The following is a 17,675-nucleotide window of genomic DNA, read 5'->3' as shown; positions in this document are numbered from 1 at the left end:
ATTGAATCAGATATTGAATATTCAATGATTTAACCCTATCTAGGCCAAGGTGGGGGGGGGAGAGGGGGCATCCTTACCGTCCCTCGACAATTCGTGCAATATTTTCGCTGCATGAATTTTTTTACCGCGCCTCTTGCTGAATTTTACTTTCAAGTCTTGCGCATCTTCAGACAAAATTTGCGACACCCAGGTACGCGGTTCTGAAATAACGCAACATTATCCAAGTGCATATCAAGACTAAAAATTGCTCAAAACGTGATTCTGGTCACAAAGTCAATGCAAATTGTGTTTTCAACCCAAAATTATAGATGTATGATTATTTTTAGATCTGCTTGTCTGAATCAACTTATGTCATGCTGTTTATGGTCTCAAAAGAGTCCCCGACAATGTTCATCCAAAAAACAATAAAAGACACAAGGTTGAAATAACAAAGAAATACATAAGACATTGCAAAAAACAATATAATACATAAGAAATTGTTCTGATATCACATTTTTTAACATGCATTCGCTAACACCGCAAAGAATGTCTACGCCGATAATAAGAACATTTGGAGCATTATTTAGGGAGTTAGAGGCAAAAAGTATGATTTTGCATACTAATTAATAATCAACAAATAACAATTAGCATAAAATAAATTAATATATATTTTTGTAGATTATTTCCCAGACAACCTGCGTGCCAATTTTCGGTGCGATCGCGCGATCAACATCCAAGATCTTACCGGGGCCTGCGAGGCCCCCTTAAGATCGTGGCTGTTGATCTCGCGATGGTGCCCCCTGGCCTTGATAGGGGTTAATGATTTTCTTGATATACCGCGGTAATACAATATGACTAAAAAATATTGTAAATTATGAAAAGCAATCATTTATTGACCACAAATGCTGCTCTGTATTGCCTTAAACCAACTCAGAACTTCCTAAATTGGTAACCAAATGCCAACTTCTAAGAGACAAGCACCAATGAAAGCCGTATTTTCCTGCAGATAGTAGACTTACTTTGTAATCAATTATCAACCAGCACTAATTGACACAAAATCATTATACATAAGGCCTGAACGAGTATCTCCTCATAAATAATTTGATACATATATGTTGATGCTTAGGCAATTAAGAGGTATTCTTTCTGGTGGTTTATTTCAAAGTAAGACAAGGCATAGCTACCCATGAAATCATAAACAATCATACATGAGTTGCAGTAAATGTCAGTCCTAACCTATTGTCAATTAAATTAACCTGAGAGTTGATCCCAAATGTTTTAAATTAAATGTATTTTTCTTGTTTTATCTTTTTCTTTTCACCAAACCCCTCTCTTTTCTTTGCCCCTCCTTTCTTTTCTTTGCCCCCCTCTCTCTGCAGCTGATGGGAATGATCTGTGCACTCTGCCTCTGCAAGCGTCTGTAAGGATGCAGCGCCCTCTTGAGTTCAATCTCCTGTAATCTAGGTCTTTCTCCTGTCTTTGGGAATGTTGAGAAGCAATATATCTATGATTCTACCTGCAAGTTAACGTCAATATGAAGGCAATTCGATCCCCGAATGGAGGCCTCTTGAATTGCCTGATGAAAATAAATCTTTAGTTTGCATTGTACAGCTCAAAAAAAATATTCATTGATACCTAGCCATTTAAAACAATTAGAAAATGCCTGGTTAGATACGGTTGAAGGTGTCTCACACTGTGTACAGACAGTGAAATATCTAATACCTTCATCAGATATTGACCATCAAAGCTAGAAGGGCCTTAACTCATGGCTTTAACTCAGTTAACGCCCTTTTTGCTCTGAGGAGACATTATTCCCTTCTTCAGTCTATTCCATGATTTATTCATCTTCATTTTGGTGTGATACCATCTCTTTGGAAAGAGACAACCATTATTTACTGCCAAAAGGGCAGTATTACTACGTTGAAAGAATTGATTAACGTCCATCTAGTTCCAAGAAGATGATATTTACCTAAGACATTTCCTAAGTGGACTATTCACTTTGACTTTCAGTGAATGTTTGCTTCTTTTAATGTTCATATGTAATGATGTCACAAATTACATAATAGTTGCTATTGGCAGTGGTCATAAGGGATTTTTTAAATCTATAAATATTATGGTAAATTAGCTGTAGCATCAGTTTGCTCATGTTCAATTCAATAGTCTTGTTCATTAACTTATTTAACTGTGTTTTTATTAACGGGGAATCTAGTTAGAGAAGGAAGTTTGGTGAGCTGTAAAGTTTTATTATGAACTACCATGCTTAGAGTTAAGCTTGTACAAAGTGAATGTTTCAATGTGTGGCAAATTTTCAGGTTTAAAAAATAATTTTTGTTTGAGAAGTATAGATGAAAAAGTTCTTTTTTCCAAAGGTCTATTCCATGATGTTGATGTATTACAAAGAATATCTACACAGTTGATCAACTGAAAAAGCTCTTTTATTTTTTCTGCATCAAACCCCCAAAAATTAATCATTGCATATCACCGGGAAGTAAGGTATTTATCCTTATTACCAGGTCCCTCGGAGAGGACCATAAGCCTTTGGTCCTTTGTAAGTAATCAACTTACAAGCATTCATGCATTTCTTAGTGATCAGGTTAAAAAAAAATCACCATTAACCTTCTGCAAAGTCCCATAAGGTTAATCTTTCAGTGATCATTTACATGTAAGTAGCTTATTTCGTTGATTAGACAGTCTTGTGATAACGAAGTATTAAGACGATTATCAATGATGGAATTTTTTGCCATATTAGATTTTGCCAATGAATGAATGAAATCTTAAGTGATATTTAGGAAATGGCCATGTTTAAATGCTGTGGATTTATTTTTATGGTTTTTGCCCATTATCAATTTAGATTTCAACTAATTGATTGTCTTCTTCCTTTCTAAAAGATAAAACTTGCCAATTCTTCGTGCACTGCTGAAATCAACTGAATTTATGCAAAATTTTCATTTCAGATCAGAAATCTTAATTAAAATCATTCCCATTGATATCCTGTTATATCAAAGGTTTGCACAAAAACATATGTTAACTTACACTATTTTTGCCATTTGGGGAAACATGTATTTCCAAACTTGAATTTTTCCTGCTAGTCTAAATGTGCCAATTTGAATACAAACTCTTTCAAATCATTTAATAATGAGGTAACTTTAGCTATATAGAAAAAAAATTATACTTATATTTTTCAATTTTCGTTGTTTTCAAAATGATGAATATGCATCATAACATGAATTTTATTATTGGGATATCTATGTCCTCTTTTTATTCTCAAGAGTTCTGAAATGTCTTTCTGTTTTTTTTTTAGTTTGTAGGCTGAATATCATTGGCTGATATATCATCTCCCTTTCTGCTAGGTCGTTTACTTTACAGCATCCTCGTGGCTGATCATCCCTTTAAATTTATAGTCTTTGTATAAAGAATATGGCAATTATATGTATACAAATCATTATGGGTTAGAAGAAAAGTCTAACTGTGAGTTTCATTTATGGTTAGTGAAGTGGATAGCCAAGTGCAGCACAATTTTCTATAAGTCGATGTGCAATTCAGAGACAAATTAGTCACTGGAAGCGATGAAAGCGGTCTTTGAGGGATATTTACTTCACTTAGCTTTACTTGGCATGCACTGATTGAATTGAAAGGTCAACAAAGCTTACTTTGTGGAGCGTTGTGGCCCAGTGGATAAGTCTTCTGTCTTTGAAACAGAGGGTCGTGGGTTCGAATCCCAGCCATGGCGTAATTTCCTTCAGCAAGAAATTTATCCACATTGTGCTGCACTCGACCCAGGTGAGGTGAATGGGTACCCGGCAGGATTAATTCCTTGAATGCATGAGCGCTGAGAGGCAGCTCGAGCTAAAGCCGGGGTAATAATAATGATAACAACGCGCCTCGGAATAAAATATTTCTAGATAGATGGCGCTATATAAATGCCTATTACTATTATTATTATTATTACTTATAGATGAGATATTTGCTACTCATCATACTTTTATATCATTCATTTAAAAAGATCCTGGCAAAGAAGTGAAATGTAATTGGGCCATCCATAATTTTGGCAAAGACTTACACAAGTTTAGATAAATGGAGTTCATGATGCAGATTAATACCTTTCATTTTATATCTCACTTGTCGAATGGGGTAAGAATACCTCGCTACTTTAGTTTGCTCAAATACCTCTTATTATGGCTGAAAAAGTGCTGATTTTTCATATTTGTTTTCAGGGTTTCACTGTCTTCAAATTCCATCCTTATAATTTAATATATATATTTATTAGATACTTAATAATACAACACTATCATGAGTGCCTGTAATTTGCATGTTATTTGTATTTATATGAAAAAAAATTGTATTTCTGAGTGTAAATTCATGCGGTAGTTGACATTCTTGAACGTTATGATGCTAGGCTAAAGTGTACTTAATATTCATAATCAGAGTGGATCAATGAAGAATACTTTAGGAGAAATGTTTGTACAATTTAAGGAAAGCACTCAAACAGGTCTATATTTCTCACATTTTTATTTTGAACTGAAATTGATTGAAAACTTCATATTTGAGACCGATGATAGAAAGCAGGTCAGTATTTCATACAAAATTTTATTTTCGTACTGAAATTTGGCTGAAATTCTAAATCATGTTAGAAGGTTAATTCATATCTAAACATTAACAGAGCTGCCAAGTAGTACTAATTTTCAGTATTTAGTACTGAAAAGTGAGAAGAATACTGATAGTTTCATGAAAAATACTGATTTCTAAAGTTTCAATTGTATGTGTGGTCCTATGGTATTTTTTGAAAATACTGATTTCCTCACCGAAATACTGATTTTCAGCTTCAAAAATACTGAAATGTTCCTTTTCGGGTTGGCAGCTCTGCATTAAAGTGCTGTTACACATTAATGTTTCAGCCAGCTTATCCCAACATACTTTTGACAAGCCATTTGCTCAATCATATTTCTATTTATAAAAAAATTGCCTTTTGTTAGCAACAATATAAAGCATTCAATATCTTGATATCCTGTTAACAAAACGCCATTATTCATATGTATGGAAAGCTTGATATAAAAGAATATGATGAAGTGAGAACATGGCTTGCCATACTAGGGGTAGCAGCCAATTTAAATCGATATATAACAAGCATCATGACAAGTAGAATTGTTAATAATCATTGTATTCAGATTTTATTAAATTTAAAACTTTTGCATACACAAAATCATTAGCACAATATATTTATTTTTAATTCTACATTATAAAATTAATTTTTATTTGTCGAGTTTTATTGCACTGTTTAAACCATAGACGTGTAGATTTTTATTGATCACAAGATAATTTCTAATGCTTGTAGCATTAAATCATTTTAATTGTAGTTAATTGAGCACTGTTACGTCAAATTTCATTTCAATTTCGCTCTACACTTCATTATGTTTCTGTGATGTAGCAGTACTGAATAAAAACGTGTAGATTGCAAATTGTTTACAAGTAAAATAATTTAATGCATTTCTTCTGACTTATGGGAAGGGCGAGAGAGAGAGAGAGAGAGAGAGAGAGAAAGAGACAGAAAGGGAGTGACAGAGAGAGAGAGGGGGAGAGAGGGAGAAAAAAGAAAAAGAAAAATTCTGTAGATGGAAGGTTTCATTTTATATCCCAAAATGCCATTAAAAACAGTTTCATTCTGAAAATGAGGAGGCACAAATAAGGAATGTTGAGTAAAAAGGAAAGTGTGGTATGAGGTGTTCCAGTACGATACATGTGTGGGTGTGTATGTTTATTTGAGTGTGTGTTGGCCCGTTAAGTGTGTGGCAACGCGGCACAATGTGAATGTGTAGGTGTGCCTGTTTGGGTGACAGTGTCGGGTAAAAATGAATGAACTTGTGCCTGTTTGGGTGGAGAGGGGGGGGGGGGGTGCATGGGGGTCATGGGTGTACAACATGTGTGGGGTTGTGTGTGCCTCTTTGGGGTTGTGAGTGCCTCTTATGGGTAATTGTGTTTTAAAATGAGTTGGTGTGTCTGTGTGCCTGTTAAGGTGACAGTGCAGTATATGAGTTGGTGTGTCCGCCTCTGGGCAACATTGGGGTATAGTATGTGTGGGTGAGAGTGTGTGTGACTGTGTGTCTGGTTTGGCAAGTGCAGTCAGTATAGTACAATGTGTGGGTGTCTGGTTGGGCAACAGTGTGGTAAAATATATATATGTGTGTGTGTGTCTGGTTGGGCAATTGCAGTCAGTATGGTACAATGTGTGGGTGTGGGTGTCTGGTTGGTTGGGCAATATAGTATTGCACAATATGTGTGTGTGTGTGTGTGGGGGGGGGTAAGGGTGTGTGTGTACCAATGAGGTGTGTGCCAGGTGAGGTGAATGGGTACCCAGCAGGATTCCTTGAATGCAGTGAGCGCTGAAAGGCAGCTCGAGCTAAAGCCGGGGTAATAATAATAAACAATGTGCCTCGGAATAGATTATTTGTAGATACATGGCGCTATACAGTGCGTCCCACAAAAAACGAAACCGAGATTTATCGATGATTTATCATAACTTAATCACAAATACAATAGACAAATGAATTACCATTTTAAAGCTTAGAATCTCCTCTTTCATCTGGAATTACTTGAATTATTTCTCATTCACAGATAAGTGAGCAAAAACATTTTGAAAAGGGGATTCCAAAAAGTCACTTGGCGGGCTGTATCTGGGTTTTAAAAAGAAAACCACATTGTTAAAAGTTCAATATCTGCTCTTTAATTTGATACCTCAATTACAGAAAATGGTCAAGGAATAACAAAGTTCTGGTTATTTGAAATAAGGCTTGAATTTCAATAATTTCATAAAATGAAGAGGTTTTACAGGCTAGCGTTCAAACTCACTCGACGCTCCGTTTTGTTGACGATCAGCCATGCATTAACTCTTTTGTTTACTGCACTATATAAATGCCTATTATTATTATATGGGTCTAGTGAGTATAAGAGAAAGTTAAAGGAAGACATGAAGAATACAATGACCGACTATCACATTTTATACAGAGATGATACCACTCCGTTTGTTTAAGCTGTTTCAACTCAACAACATCCCAACAAAAAGTTGATTGGAATAAAAAGAGAAAAGTCAAACAAGCATAACACTGAACATTTCATCAAAATCGGAAGTCAAAGAAGAAAGTTCTGACATGTTGCCTAATTTCACAAGAAAGCTTTATGCACATCCTCGTCAATATGAAACTGAGGGGACCTTTGATATCACTCACTATTTCTTTCGTTTCTGTAAGATATTTTAAAGTTTTCTCATTATCGGGTGCAACAGAATCCCCCCCCCTGCACATGTAGAATTGCAATTTAAAAAAAAAACATTTTTGGGGGTTAAATTTGTTTAAAAATTGAATTTTCTGTAATTCAAACAATAAAAAATAAAAAAAGAAATATAGTGAGAAAGTGACATCATTGGCTCTTTCTTTTGGATATCACTGACACTGAGTTGCACATATTGTTACTGTACTGTGAAAAATATGCAATGTTTAATATTATCATGATTATCATCTACATACATTAAAAACGCGTATATTGGTCTGCATCAATTGCCTGTGCAGAATCAGAGCGTATCCCTAAAAATGACCGAAATCCGACAAATATCCCATAGGCTCGTGTACAAAATTTACCATTGAGTATGAGAGCATCGTGGAATAATTTCCCAAATTCTTGGATATATTTTCTGGATATTCATTTCTGGTATTCCATTCTGAGCCATACAATATAATATAAATGTCACAGCTTTTTTTTCCATCGGATTTTTATGAAGTTTTCAGCGTTATGCTTGTTTGATTTTTTACATAAGATAGATAAATAGATAGATAGATAAAATGGATTTTATTAAAAACATAATGTCTCGCAGTACAAACTGAAATGAACATGAATTACAGATAAAAAGAATTACAGTATCAAAATAAGAATTTAAATTAAAGGGTCACTCTCGCAGTGCACTTAATACCAGTAAGGAGGAATTCAAACAGAAAACTAGGTAATGTATCCAGGCACCCTAAAAAGGTACCTGTAGAAAATTAACTTTGAATACAATCATCCAAAGTGCACCACGAAAATTACCCTTTAAATACTTAACATGAAAAAAAAATCATACATAAGTTATTACTTGTAAATTAAACTAGATACGATTAATAAATATTTCATGAGTAAAGTTAAAACAATCAAAATGGGTAAAGTTAAAACTATCAAAATCGATTCAAATCAACCCCCTTTAGGGGATCGGCCCCATTGCAATAAAACAATTGAATTTAATATCTCTAATTATAACTCTACTGCCGGGCTCAAATCACTGCATTCTATTTATATCATGATTATGCAGTATATGCTGTAAAAAACAATAATCAATATACGTTTTAACTTTTGGTGGAATGTACCATGAATTCGTACCCCATACAGCATTTATTATTTTTTTTATTATAAACTTTTACATATAGGTGTATGATCACCTGAAACAATTTGAGTACCGAAATACACCCAAGTCGCGATTTTGTTTATACAGAAACTTTTGGATATAGGTGTATGATCACTTTGTCTTTTTGGAACAATTTAGGTACCAAAATACGCCCGAGTCGCGATTTTGTTATACATGCCGAGGGTATCTTACAGCACCTACTAGCCAGAGCCTTATAAGTTATAAGTATAAAATCCTTGATATTTCTTGATGCAATTAATGGAGATGCATTTTGACTATGGTTATATATATCCTGATCATATCATATTACACCAGCCAAGAGCTGTCCTGCCGAGTTCCTACGGGAGTTACAATAACAGAAACAGAAAAACCCCATAGAATCGACATGATGCCATCCAAAACAACATCAGTCGATCAAACGAAATGATCGTACTGCGATCGGATGATCAGTCGTCATCGTCTGGTATGCGCGTGTATCCAATATGAGTTTCTGTCCCGTATCTTTGAACAATCCTGCAAAAATCAACATAATATCAATGAAGAAAGTTAAAAAAAGTTTTTTTTTTATTTGCCAAAGCTTCTCGAATGGTACCGCGTAAACTCAATAAAAAAAGTGCAAAGTCCCGAGCTGATTTTGTTTTGTAATTTGACTCGAAACGGGATATTAAAAGTGCCATGGTCCCATAATTAAAATGAACAGGATATATTTCCCATTGAACATTAATTACTCGGAAATCATTCTTTACTATTCTGACAGGATGGTTAACCTGAAATAACTTCTTCGGGAATAAGCGATTCTTAAAAAAATAAAATCAGCAAGTAAATCTGAAAAATTTAATAATCACAAACTATGAAGATGAAGGATAGAAAAGAATGAAGAGAGGAGAAGGGAGGGGGTGCGTGCATGCACATGTGTGAGAAAGAGAGAGGGAGAGAAGAAGAAGAAGAGAGAGAGAGGGAGTGATAGAGAAGACATAGTAGGGAGATCATAAAGAGAACAAAGTTTGAAACCTTCGTAATTCTTATTCTAAATTATGTTGAATTATTTCAAAAATCATGATAAGCATCTGGAGATTCCTTATGAAAGAGATCAAATATTTTGGGAAAAAAATTACCCGTTCAGAATTGTTGGAATCGTCAGTAATCCAGCGAAAACATAAAAGACAAGAGGTGAATAGAATGACACAGTTGAAGCGTAGAGGGCGTTTGCTAAAACCGGTCCAACGAACTGAGAAATATTCACCATGCACCCAGCAAGGGCAAAGACTGAACCTAGGGTAGAAAGGGAGATGACACCAAAATTTGAAAAAATATCATCATTCTCAATACCAACATCTTTACATAACAGAATGTATTGTATTCCACCATTGTTGGCATTTCATTCTTGCAAACCAACAATTATTGTTATTTCACCATCATCATCATCCTCACGATCACCACCTTCCTCATCGTCATCAACGAAATCATGATCATCGTCAACATCATCCTCATCCTTATTGCCTCATCATCATCATCATCATTATTATCATCATCAACCTCCTCCTCCCTCATCATCATCGTCATTATATCCTCATCAACATAATCACAACCATATTCATCAACATCACCACCGACATCATCATCATGAACATTGTCTTAATCATCGTCATCATCCTCAATATAATCACTATTTTCATCATCGTATCATCATTAACACCATCATTATCACCATCATCATCATCATCCTCACGGTCATTACCTTGCTCAATATCACCGTATGAAAAAAATCGTGATTTCATCATCGTAATTATCCTCATCATCCTCATTACCTCGTCGTCGTCATCATCGTCATCATCCTAAACCTCATCCTCCTCCTTATCGTCATTCTCATCATCATTATCGTCAACACAATCGTGATCATCGTCATCATCCTCATCATCCACCATCACCACCACCACCACCACCACCATCATCATCATCATCATCATCATCATCATTATCATCATCATCATCAACAACCTCCTCCTCATCATCATCAACCTCCTCCTCATCATCATTAGGATACACTGCGCACCTTCCATCTTACCAACGTACCCTGTTCGTGTTCATCAACGAGTTTCGAAAGAACACCTTTAAGAACGGGTGATATCAGACATCCAACGCTATACGGGGCGAGTGCTGAAAACGAAACAATGAAACTTTAGAAATCATTTGCTCGTAAATTATGTACTACTTTTGCTCGGTATTTGCAGAGAATACACTGGTTGTAAAAAAAAACCCCATAAATATAAAGAATGGTGCAATATCAAAGGACCCATGCAGATATACTTGTAATTTCACACAAGTTAAGAACATTTCCCTTTTTGACTCTCACATATGCCTATCAGTGAATAGCATATTTTTTCTCATTTCATTGACTTGAATCCATCAAGTTAAATTGATTAAAATCAACTAAACACAATTCATTCTCACCTATGAATAAGTACAACGTAGAGGGCGCCACACCTGTGACTATGCAGGCTACTGCCATAGCGAGTGTCCCACAATGAATCATCCAGAGGTCATTCATACAGTATGCAAATACTTTCACTGCTGCCGTTACACCTGTACATTAACAAAAAAATGATAGCGATTCAAAACTACAAGACATCGTACATTTTTTTTTTCAAAATGCACTGCTTAAAATTGTTTCCAAACTGTCACACGTACAGGGTAATTAAATGATTCTGTTACTAGTAATAGTAAGACATCTTGTATGATTCTTACAGGCTGTTAGGCAATAGTAAGTAACTAAGGCCTAACAGCCTGTAAAAATATGATACAAAAATGCGAATACTCTTAAAAAATTGAATCAATGCTTTTAGTTTGTGTTCAAGGTTTGGACTAATCAGTTTGACCATATGCAACAGGGGACGTGGGGGCACAGGGGTAGCAGATGCCTCCAGAAATGTCCACAAGATCCTGTACATTCCCACCCTAAAATGTATCCCTACCTTTCAATATAAGCTAGGACGTTTTACTCCCTTGCCTCCATTTGTTTTCGAAGCATAGTTTTTGTATAAATCTCTGTTTCGAAAAAAGAGAGTAAGCAATTCACCCCCTCCCCTCTCTAAAAAGCTCAGCGGCAGGTTTTGCATTAGTGACAGAAACTTCCACTACATTTCGAATTTTAATGATTGACAAAGTATACAAAAGCAAAAAAAAACAACAACTAAACAAAACATAAATAGGCCTACCAATGACGGGTAATATAGCCACGGCGGCGGTAAAGTAGCCCACAATACGCGGTCCCCAGCAGAACGGTGGACCTAGCCCGTATGTGGGTATAATTTGAAGTCCGTTGATGACAGTATTTAAGAAAAGTTCGGCGATATAGAGAACGATTATCTTCCATCGTCTCCCGTTCACGTTGATGGAAAGCAGGCGATAAATACCTCGAAAAATATCTGGATTGAGAGAAGAAAAAGGACTTTAATTTTTAAGGTGATGCTCGATCGGGCAACTACTGAATTTGGGAATATCAATAATAATGCTTGTCATGGTTATGATGAGGACGATGGTGATGATAATGATAGTGTTGGTGGAGGTGGTAATGATGATGGTGATAATGATAACGATGATGCTGCATTTATCAAGTTATACCATAGCCACAATCTTCACACTACACTGTACTTCTCTTACTCCTCCTCCTACTACTACTACTACGACTACTACTACTACTAGTACTACTACTACTACTACTACTACTACTACTACTACTACTACTACTATAGTACTAGTAATACTACTACTACTACTACTACTACTACTACTACTACTACTACTACTACTACTACTACTACTACTACTACTACTACTACTACTACTACTACTACTACTACTACTGCTATACTACTACTACTACTACTACTACTACTACTACTACTACTACTACTACTACTAGTTCTACTACTACTACTACTACTACTACTACTACTACTACTACTACTACTAGTAGTAGTAGTAGTAGTAGTAGTACTACTACTACTACTACTGCTACTACTGCTACTACTACTACTACTACTACTACTACTACTACTACTTCTACTACTACTACTACTACTACTACTACTACTACTACTACTACTACTACTACTACTACTTCTACTACTGTTATATATAAGAAGAATTGTAAAAGCAATTACATTCATTTATTTCTAAATTATTTCCTCTTTAAGGATATTCATAGCATAGAATGATTAAGAATATTCCAGAATGTCTCATTAAGGCTCTATAGTACAGCTTTGTTAGACATGAGTAATCTTTGAATAATCTTTGTTATTTCTGGAATTTACGAACAATAGAGAATGTAGACAAAAGACTTAGTGTTAGCATGGTTAGTGGAAATGAACAATAGGATTAGCTATTTTGTTTACAATTGTTAATTTCACTGAGGTCATTCTAGAAATGGGCAGAATGTTCCTTTTGTAGACAATACTAGAAGCTTCCAGAATAGTGAATAATTTGTATATAAGCTGGCAGTTTCTTCAAGGAGATCATCATATCATATCACATCACATCATAACAGAACTCAGAGTTTCACCCCAGACTTTATGTCATAGCAGAGTTTATTTCCACCTGGAATATTTATCTTCTGTGGAATTATTTGCACGCCATCAATGAACTGTTTGCAGTTACTTTGAGAGAGGAATTCTCAGTTCTCATCAAGATTATCAACCCGTTTTAATGAACGCTTTTCAACCCATGGATTGCTGAAATTGACAGTTTAATAATCATCAACATCGTCTTCACGGACATTTCATCTTGTTACAGTGACTCTTGTTATTCATCGTTCTTCAACATCAATTTAATCATCGCCAGCATTGTGGACATTAATTTAAGGAATCTTTGCCAGCCAACCTGGATATTATCATTTGGAATAAATTCAGAACTGTCACTTCAAGAGATGTAAGATAAATATTTATTTAAGTAAACTTTTATTGTTACTTGTTGCAGTATCGTAACACTACTACTACTACTACTACTACTACTACTACTACTACTACTACTACTACTGCTGCTACTACTACTACTACTACTACTACTACTACTACTACTTCTACTACTAATGCTGCTGCTGCTACTACTACTACTACTACTACTGTACTACTACTACTTCTACTACTACTACTGCTACTGCTACTACTACTACTACTACTACTACTACTACTACTACTACTACTACTACTACTACTAGTAGTTCTATGACGACGATGACCACTAGTACCACCTCCACCACTACTGGGCTACAACTACTTCTATACATTACTGTGGTATAAAAATCCGGCTTCTACTACTCATACACAATTTATATTCTATTTTTCGAAACTCAGCCATGGTCTAAATTTAATAACTGACAGTTTCATAAATTCATATAGGCAGGAAACAAATTACAGGGAATTTTCCCTGTCCCTAATTATTATCGGATAACCACCTTTGATGTACTCGGACAAGGTTTCCTCTGCTTCTTCCATTACAGTTTCCGGTGTGGTTAAGGGACATGCGGCATACAGTAACCCTGGCAACGACACGCCCAGCGAAGTCCAGAACGCCACGCCCATTCCAAAATAGTCTATGATAAAGCCGTTGATTGGTTGAATCAGCCCGGAGCCGAGAACAAGCGCCGCCTCCGCGATGACGAGACGCCACGTTCGCTGCTCCACAGTGCTGATATCAGCGATGTATGCGGAGGCTGTACTGAGCAGAAGCCCATAACCACCTGAAAAAATAGGGGATCATCGAAATGAAAACCGAATGATGGAAATCTGAAGTTCAACGGATTTCCAGTGCATGATGTGGGTAACCGCACTCGAAAGGGCAAATTCATTTCATGTGCTTCCTTATAAGGCATTGTATTAAGCGTATGGTGTATAGGCCTGAATCACTTGCACCCAATCCATATACATATGATATATTTTTAAAAACTATGTCCTTGAATCAATATTCTCACCATTAATTAAGATGTTTATGATAAAATGTTATGGTTTATAGATGATGTTAAAGTTTTTACGCATAATTTGTCGTTATTATTAAGGATAAAGCATGTTTGGGTGCAAACATTTAGGCTATGTATATAGTTATACAATTTTATCATAAACCTCTGAACGGGTGAGAAAATTGATTGAAAGACACAGTTAAAAAAACCATTGCGATTTCCTTTATATATATACAGCAAAAGCATGGCTTGAATCTAATTAATTTCTATCAAAATTGGTGAACCTTTCGGAATATTAAATCTATGCTTACATAAAGATTGCTGTTTAAACTCTTACCACTTCTTTCGCAAAAAAAAATCAAACGATTTTCTCTAATATAGGTCTCTATTTTTTTTCTCCACTGTACATTCGACATGAAATATTTAGGAAAGTAAGACCCTATTCGATAATGGTGTCTAGATTTTCATTATCTAAACATTACAATTCTCAATCAGGTTTTTTTTTTTTTGGGGGGGGGGGGGTAAGAAAAGTCTCCCTTTTGGCGGAATCACTAATTCAAATGAAGATTTTCTGTTTTGTTTAGAGAGAACGAATTCGAAGAAGGGGGTGGTCGAAATGAAGTAAAATGATGCTTTTCCTCTCAACGGAAATGACAATATTTTGAAAGGAAATTCGTATTTCTTTAGATGTCTATCTTAATTACTTACATGGAGTTTAAGTTCAACTCGAGTTGACCTTTGGTAAAAGGTCAATTCATTTCATTTATTCCAATTTATTTGTAAATGAACAAAACAGTATTATATTAAATTGTCATTGAAACAAATATAGGTATGGGTACTTAGTAAGCATAAAGCTTATCAGCAAGATATCATAGTACAAGTTTTTTTTCTCTAAAATTACTCAAAACTTTAAATACAAGCAATGCATGCATTCAAATTATCATTTGATATATCATTGTAATTTTTTAGGGTGACAGGCCTAAACAGCGTTTGAATCCTGAACAGAGGCAAAAGCCACACTTCTTTCCCAATTTCCTAACCGCGTGCACGGATGGTTAACCGCCATCATGTTACCATATTTTTTTAACTATAGGCAAAATTTTATAAAAAAAATAGAATAAAGAAGAACGAGGGAAAGTCGGGGTAGTTATTCTTTTTCCTGCATGAAAGGGACAGATGAATTAAAATGGGATTCGCGAATGATCTGCGCTGTAATGCATTTTTTACCAAAATTCTATTTCAGTGTTACAACGGTTTCAACGAAACTATCGCCCCGGAGGTCGTTTACTAAACTGGTTTGGAAGATCACTTCCAGACCGTTCTCATTACGCGTTAAACTAGTTTCCAGTAAGCTAGTTTCCAGTTTATAAACTAGTTTTAGGACGGTAGTGAGAACGGTGTCATAATCATAGAGATGTAATAACGAATGCACACTGTCTATAACAAATTTACTATCACTAAGCAAGGGTCCGTAACAGAAAGGTTAGCGATCAATCGCTAAATGAAATGGCGTATCAAAATTGTCGTTACATGCGCGTTTTGCTTATTAGGCTGACTATAGGATCCAATCAGACTTGTCCTTTCAAATTAGCATTAAATCGCTAACCTTTGTGTTACGGGGCCAGAATGAATTATTTCAGTAGCTGTTATTTTAAATTTGAAAAGGGCCCCTGGTACCTGCAATTCCCTGTAGCGTATCAGCGACAAAGCACACCCATATCGGCAGATGCGCGTAGAATACAGCAACATACAACGCGCATTGGATCACCAAACCAACGATCGGAACAACAAGGCCGACTCTCCGACCGATACGATCACTCAGCGATCCGATGAGTATCGTCGAGAAAATGGCGGGAAATGTGCTCAGAGCGTTCAAGATTAAAGAATAAAGTGATAGCTGGACTTGAATCGCCTGCTGTAGATCGATACTACTGCTATTTCTGATGGCTGCGTCGCATTCTGATGACTCGTTCGCGCCAGAGTCCGCTGATTGGTTGAATTTGTCGTGCGCGATGCGGACGCGCAGGTATTGCAACCTCGTCACCAGAAGTCCAGCGCTGGCCATGTTGGAGAGAATCAAAAGCGGTTCGACCGTGATCCACCGGCTACGGGCAACCTCCCGTCCGGTCTTCTCCAAAGTGTACACATCGGTGGAAAGGGAGTTGACATCAAGACTTGAAGTGAAAGAATTTCTTCTCGTTGGTCTCATGATGGTGGCTGTCTCAAGTGAGGTTCTCACGGTCAAATACTCAAAGAAATCTAGGTTCCAAACAAGTATGAACTAAATGAAGAACTCTCCTTTGCCTGTCATATTCTGTCACTACACACATGTGGTTAGTTCCTTGGTCATGCTGAAACATTAAAAATCCTCAATTCCGATTTCATCATCATTTCAAAGAAACATGAACACGTTGCAACCCAATATCCGTCGAGACCATAGGGCCTACGTCCAAACGTCCTAAACCAAACATTGTTGCAGTCCAATATCATATCGCATGATATTCTGATAATCAGTTAATATTGAAAGTTCTAAGAATATACCTGAATAATGTCATGTTTTTGTAGCTGTAACCATGCACATCGACCTACATCCGTATTGGTGATCTTTCCTGTCGGAAGCTCTATCGGAAACCACACTAGACTATAAAGGTTGTTTTTATTCTAAAATATAAACCTCATTTTCCAAATAAAATCAACTTCAGAAACGGTCTGTTTATGCCTCCTCGAGAAAAACTCGACAAGAAAACTCAGAAATAAAAAGATTTTCTTGGTAAAAAAAAGCTCGGCATTCAGCTATATTTGATTGGACAATGAATTCAATTCTTGGTTTAACACAGCCTGGCATTTAGCTAATTGGACAATGAATTAAATTCAGTATTAACAGGGGAATGGGGGCGGGGGGGGGGGGGTGTCGCGTGGTCCAACGGGTAGTGTTTTAATAATCAATAGCCGTCATGGGGTTTTCACTTACAAATTTGTTCTCAGCGATTCAGGTGCAATAATTTTGGTAGCTTTTAACAATTTATAGTCATTGAAAATCAGCGACAATAAATTCTGGGTGAAATGCTCCCCTACTCTGGCGCGCATCATAATTGTAATTCCAATTCAGCGTCCATACACACAATGAACACACAAACCCACAAACACACACACTACGCACAAACACACCCTCAAAATCACACTTTCAAACCCGTCCCGTGGCCCAGTAAATAATTGTTCCCTGGTACCTTTATCAAGCATTTAAAAAAAAATCACGATTTTAAATCGAAAGCAAGAAATCGAAGATGGTATGTACCATTCAGGCAAGGTTGGGTGATTTCA

The 17,675-nt window shown here is 36.1% G+C and overlaps 2 protein-coding genes across 3 annotated transcripts in view; one reads left to right on the top strand and one right to left on the bottom strand.

The window, feature by feature from the left end:
• LOC121422061 (tetraspanin-11-like) overlaps positions 1-2,759 on the top strand; it is a 33,873-nt gene extending 31,114 nt beyond the window's left edge. For both annotated transcript variants that reach the window (XM_041616865.1, XM_041616864.1), the window contains exon 8: positions 1,359-2,759. In XM_041616865.1, the coding sequence (XP_041472799.1) occupies positions 1,359-1,403 (45 nt within the window). In that variant the 3' untranslated portion in view covers positions 1,404-2,759. The remainder of the gene's footprint in view (positions 1-1,358) is intronic.
• A 5,748-nt stretch (positions 2,760-8,507) lies between these two features.
• On the bottom strand, positions 8,508-16,918 carry LOC121421486 (proton-coupled folate transporter-like). Its single transcript, XM_041616211.1, has 7 exons — positions 16,032-16,918; positions 13,854-14,138; positions 11,617-11,826; positions 10,853-10,984; positions 10,475-10,558; positions 9,517-9,673; positions 8,508-8,914 (listed from the first exon to the last, which is right to left on the bottom strand). Exons 1-7 carry the CDS (start codon positions 16,561-16,563, stop codon positions 8,848-8,850), a joined length of 1,467 nt encoding a protein of 488 aa, XP_041472145.1. The 5' UTR covers positions 16,564-16,918; the 3' UTR covers positions 8,508-8,847.
• Positions 16,919-17,675: the final 757 nt, after the last annotated feature.

The sequence above is a fragment of the Lytechinus variegatus genome, chromosome 9 (assembly GCF_018143015.1).
Source record: "Lytechinus variegatus isolate NC3 chromosome 9, Lvar_3.0, whole genome shotgun sequence".
Lineage (NCBI taxonomy): Eukaryota > Metazoa > Echinodermata > Echinoidea > Temnopleuroida > Toxopneustidae > Lytechinus > Lytechinus variegatus.
This window is presented reverse-complemented; position numbering and strand designations above follow the sequence as displayed.

What these genes read in the sequence shown, in the direction of transcription:
- LOC121421486 (XM_041616211.1), bottom strand. Translation starts at nt 16,563, where the DNA reads ATGAGACCAACGAGAAGAAATTCTTTCACTTCAAGTCTTGATGTCAAC. An exon ending in GGCTATATTACCCGTCATTG is followed by an intron (nt 10,985 to 11,616) that starts GTAGGCCTATTT and finishes GTTAATGTACAG; the next exon opens with GTGTAACGGCAGCAGTGAAA. An exon ending in ATTCCAACAATTCTGAACGG is followed by an intron (nt 8,915 to 9,516) that starts GTAATTTTTTTC and finishes TGATTTTTGCAG; the next exon opens with GATTGTTCAAAGATACGGGA.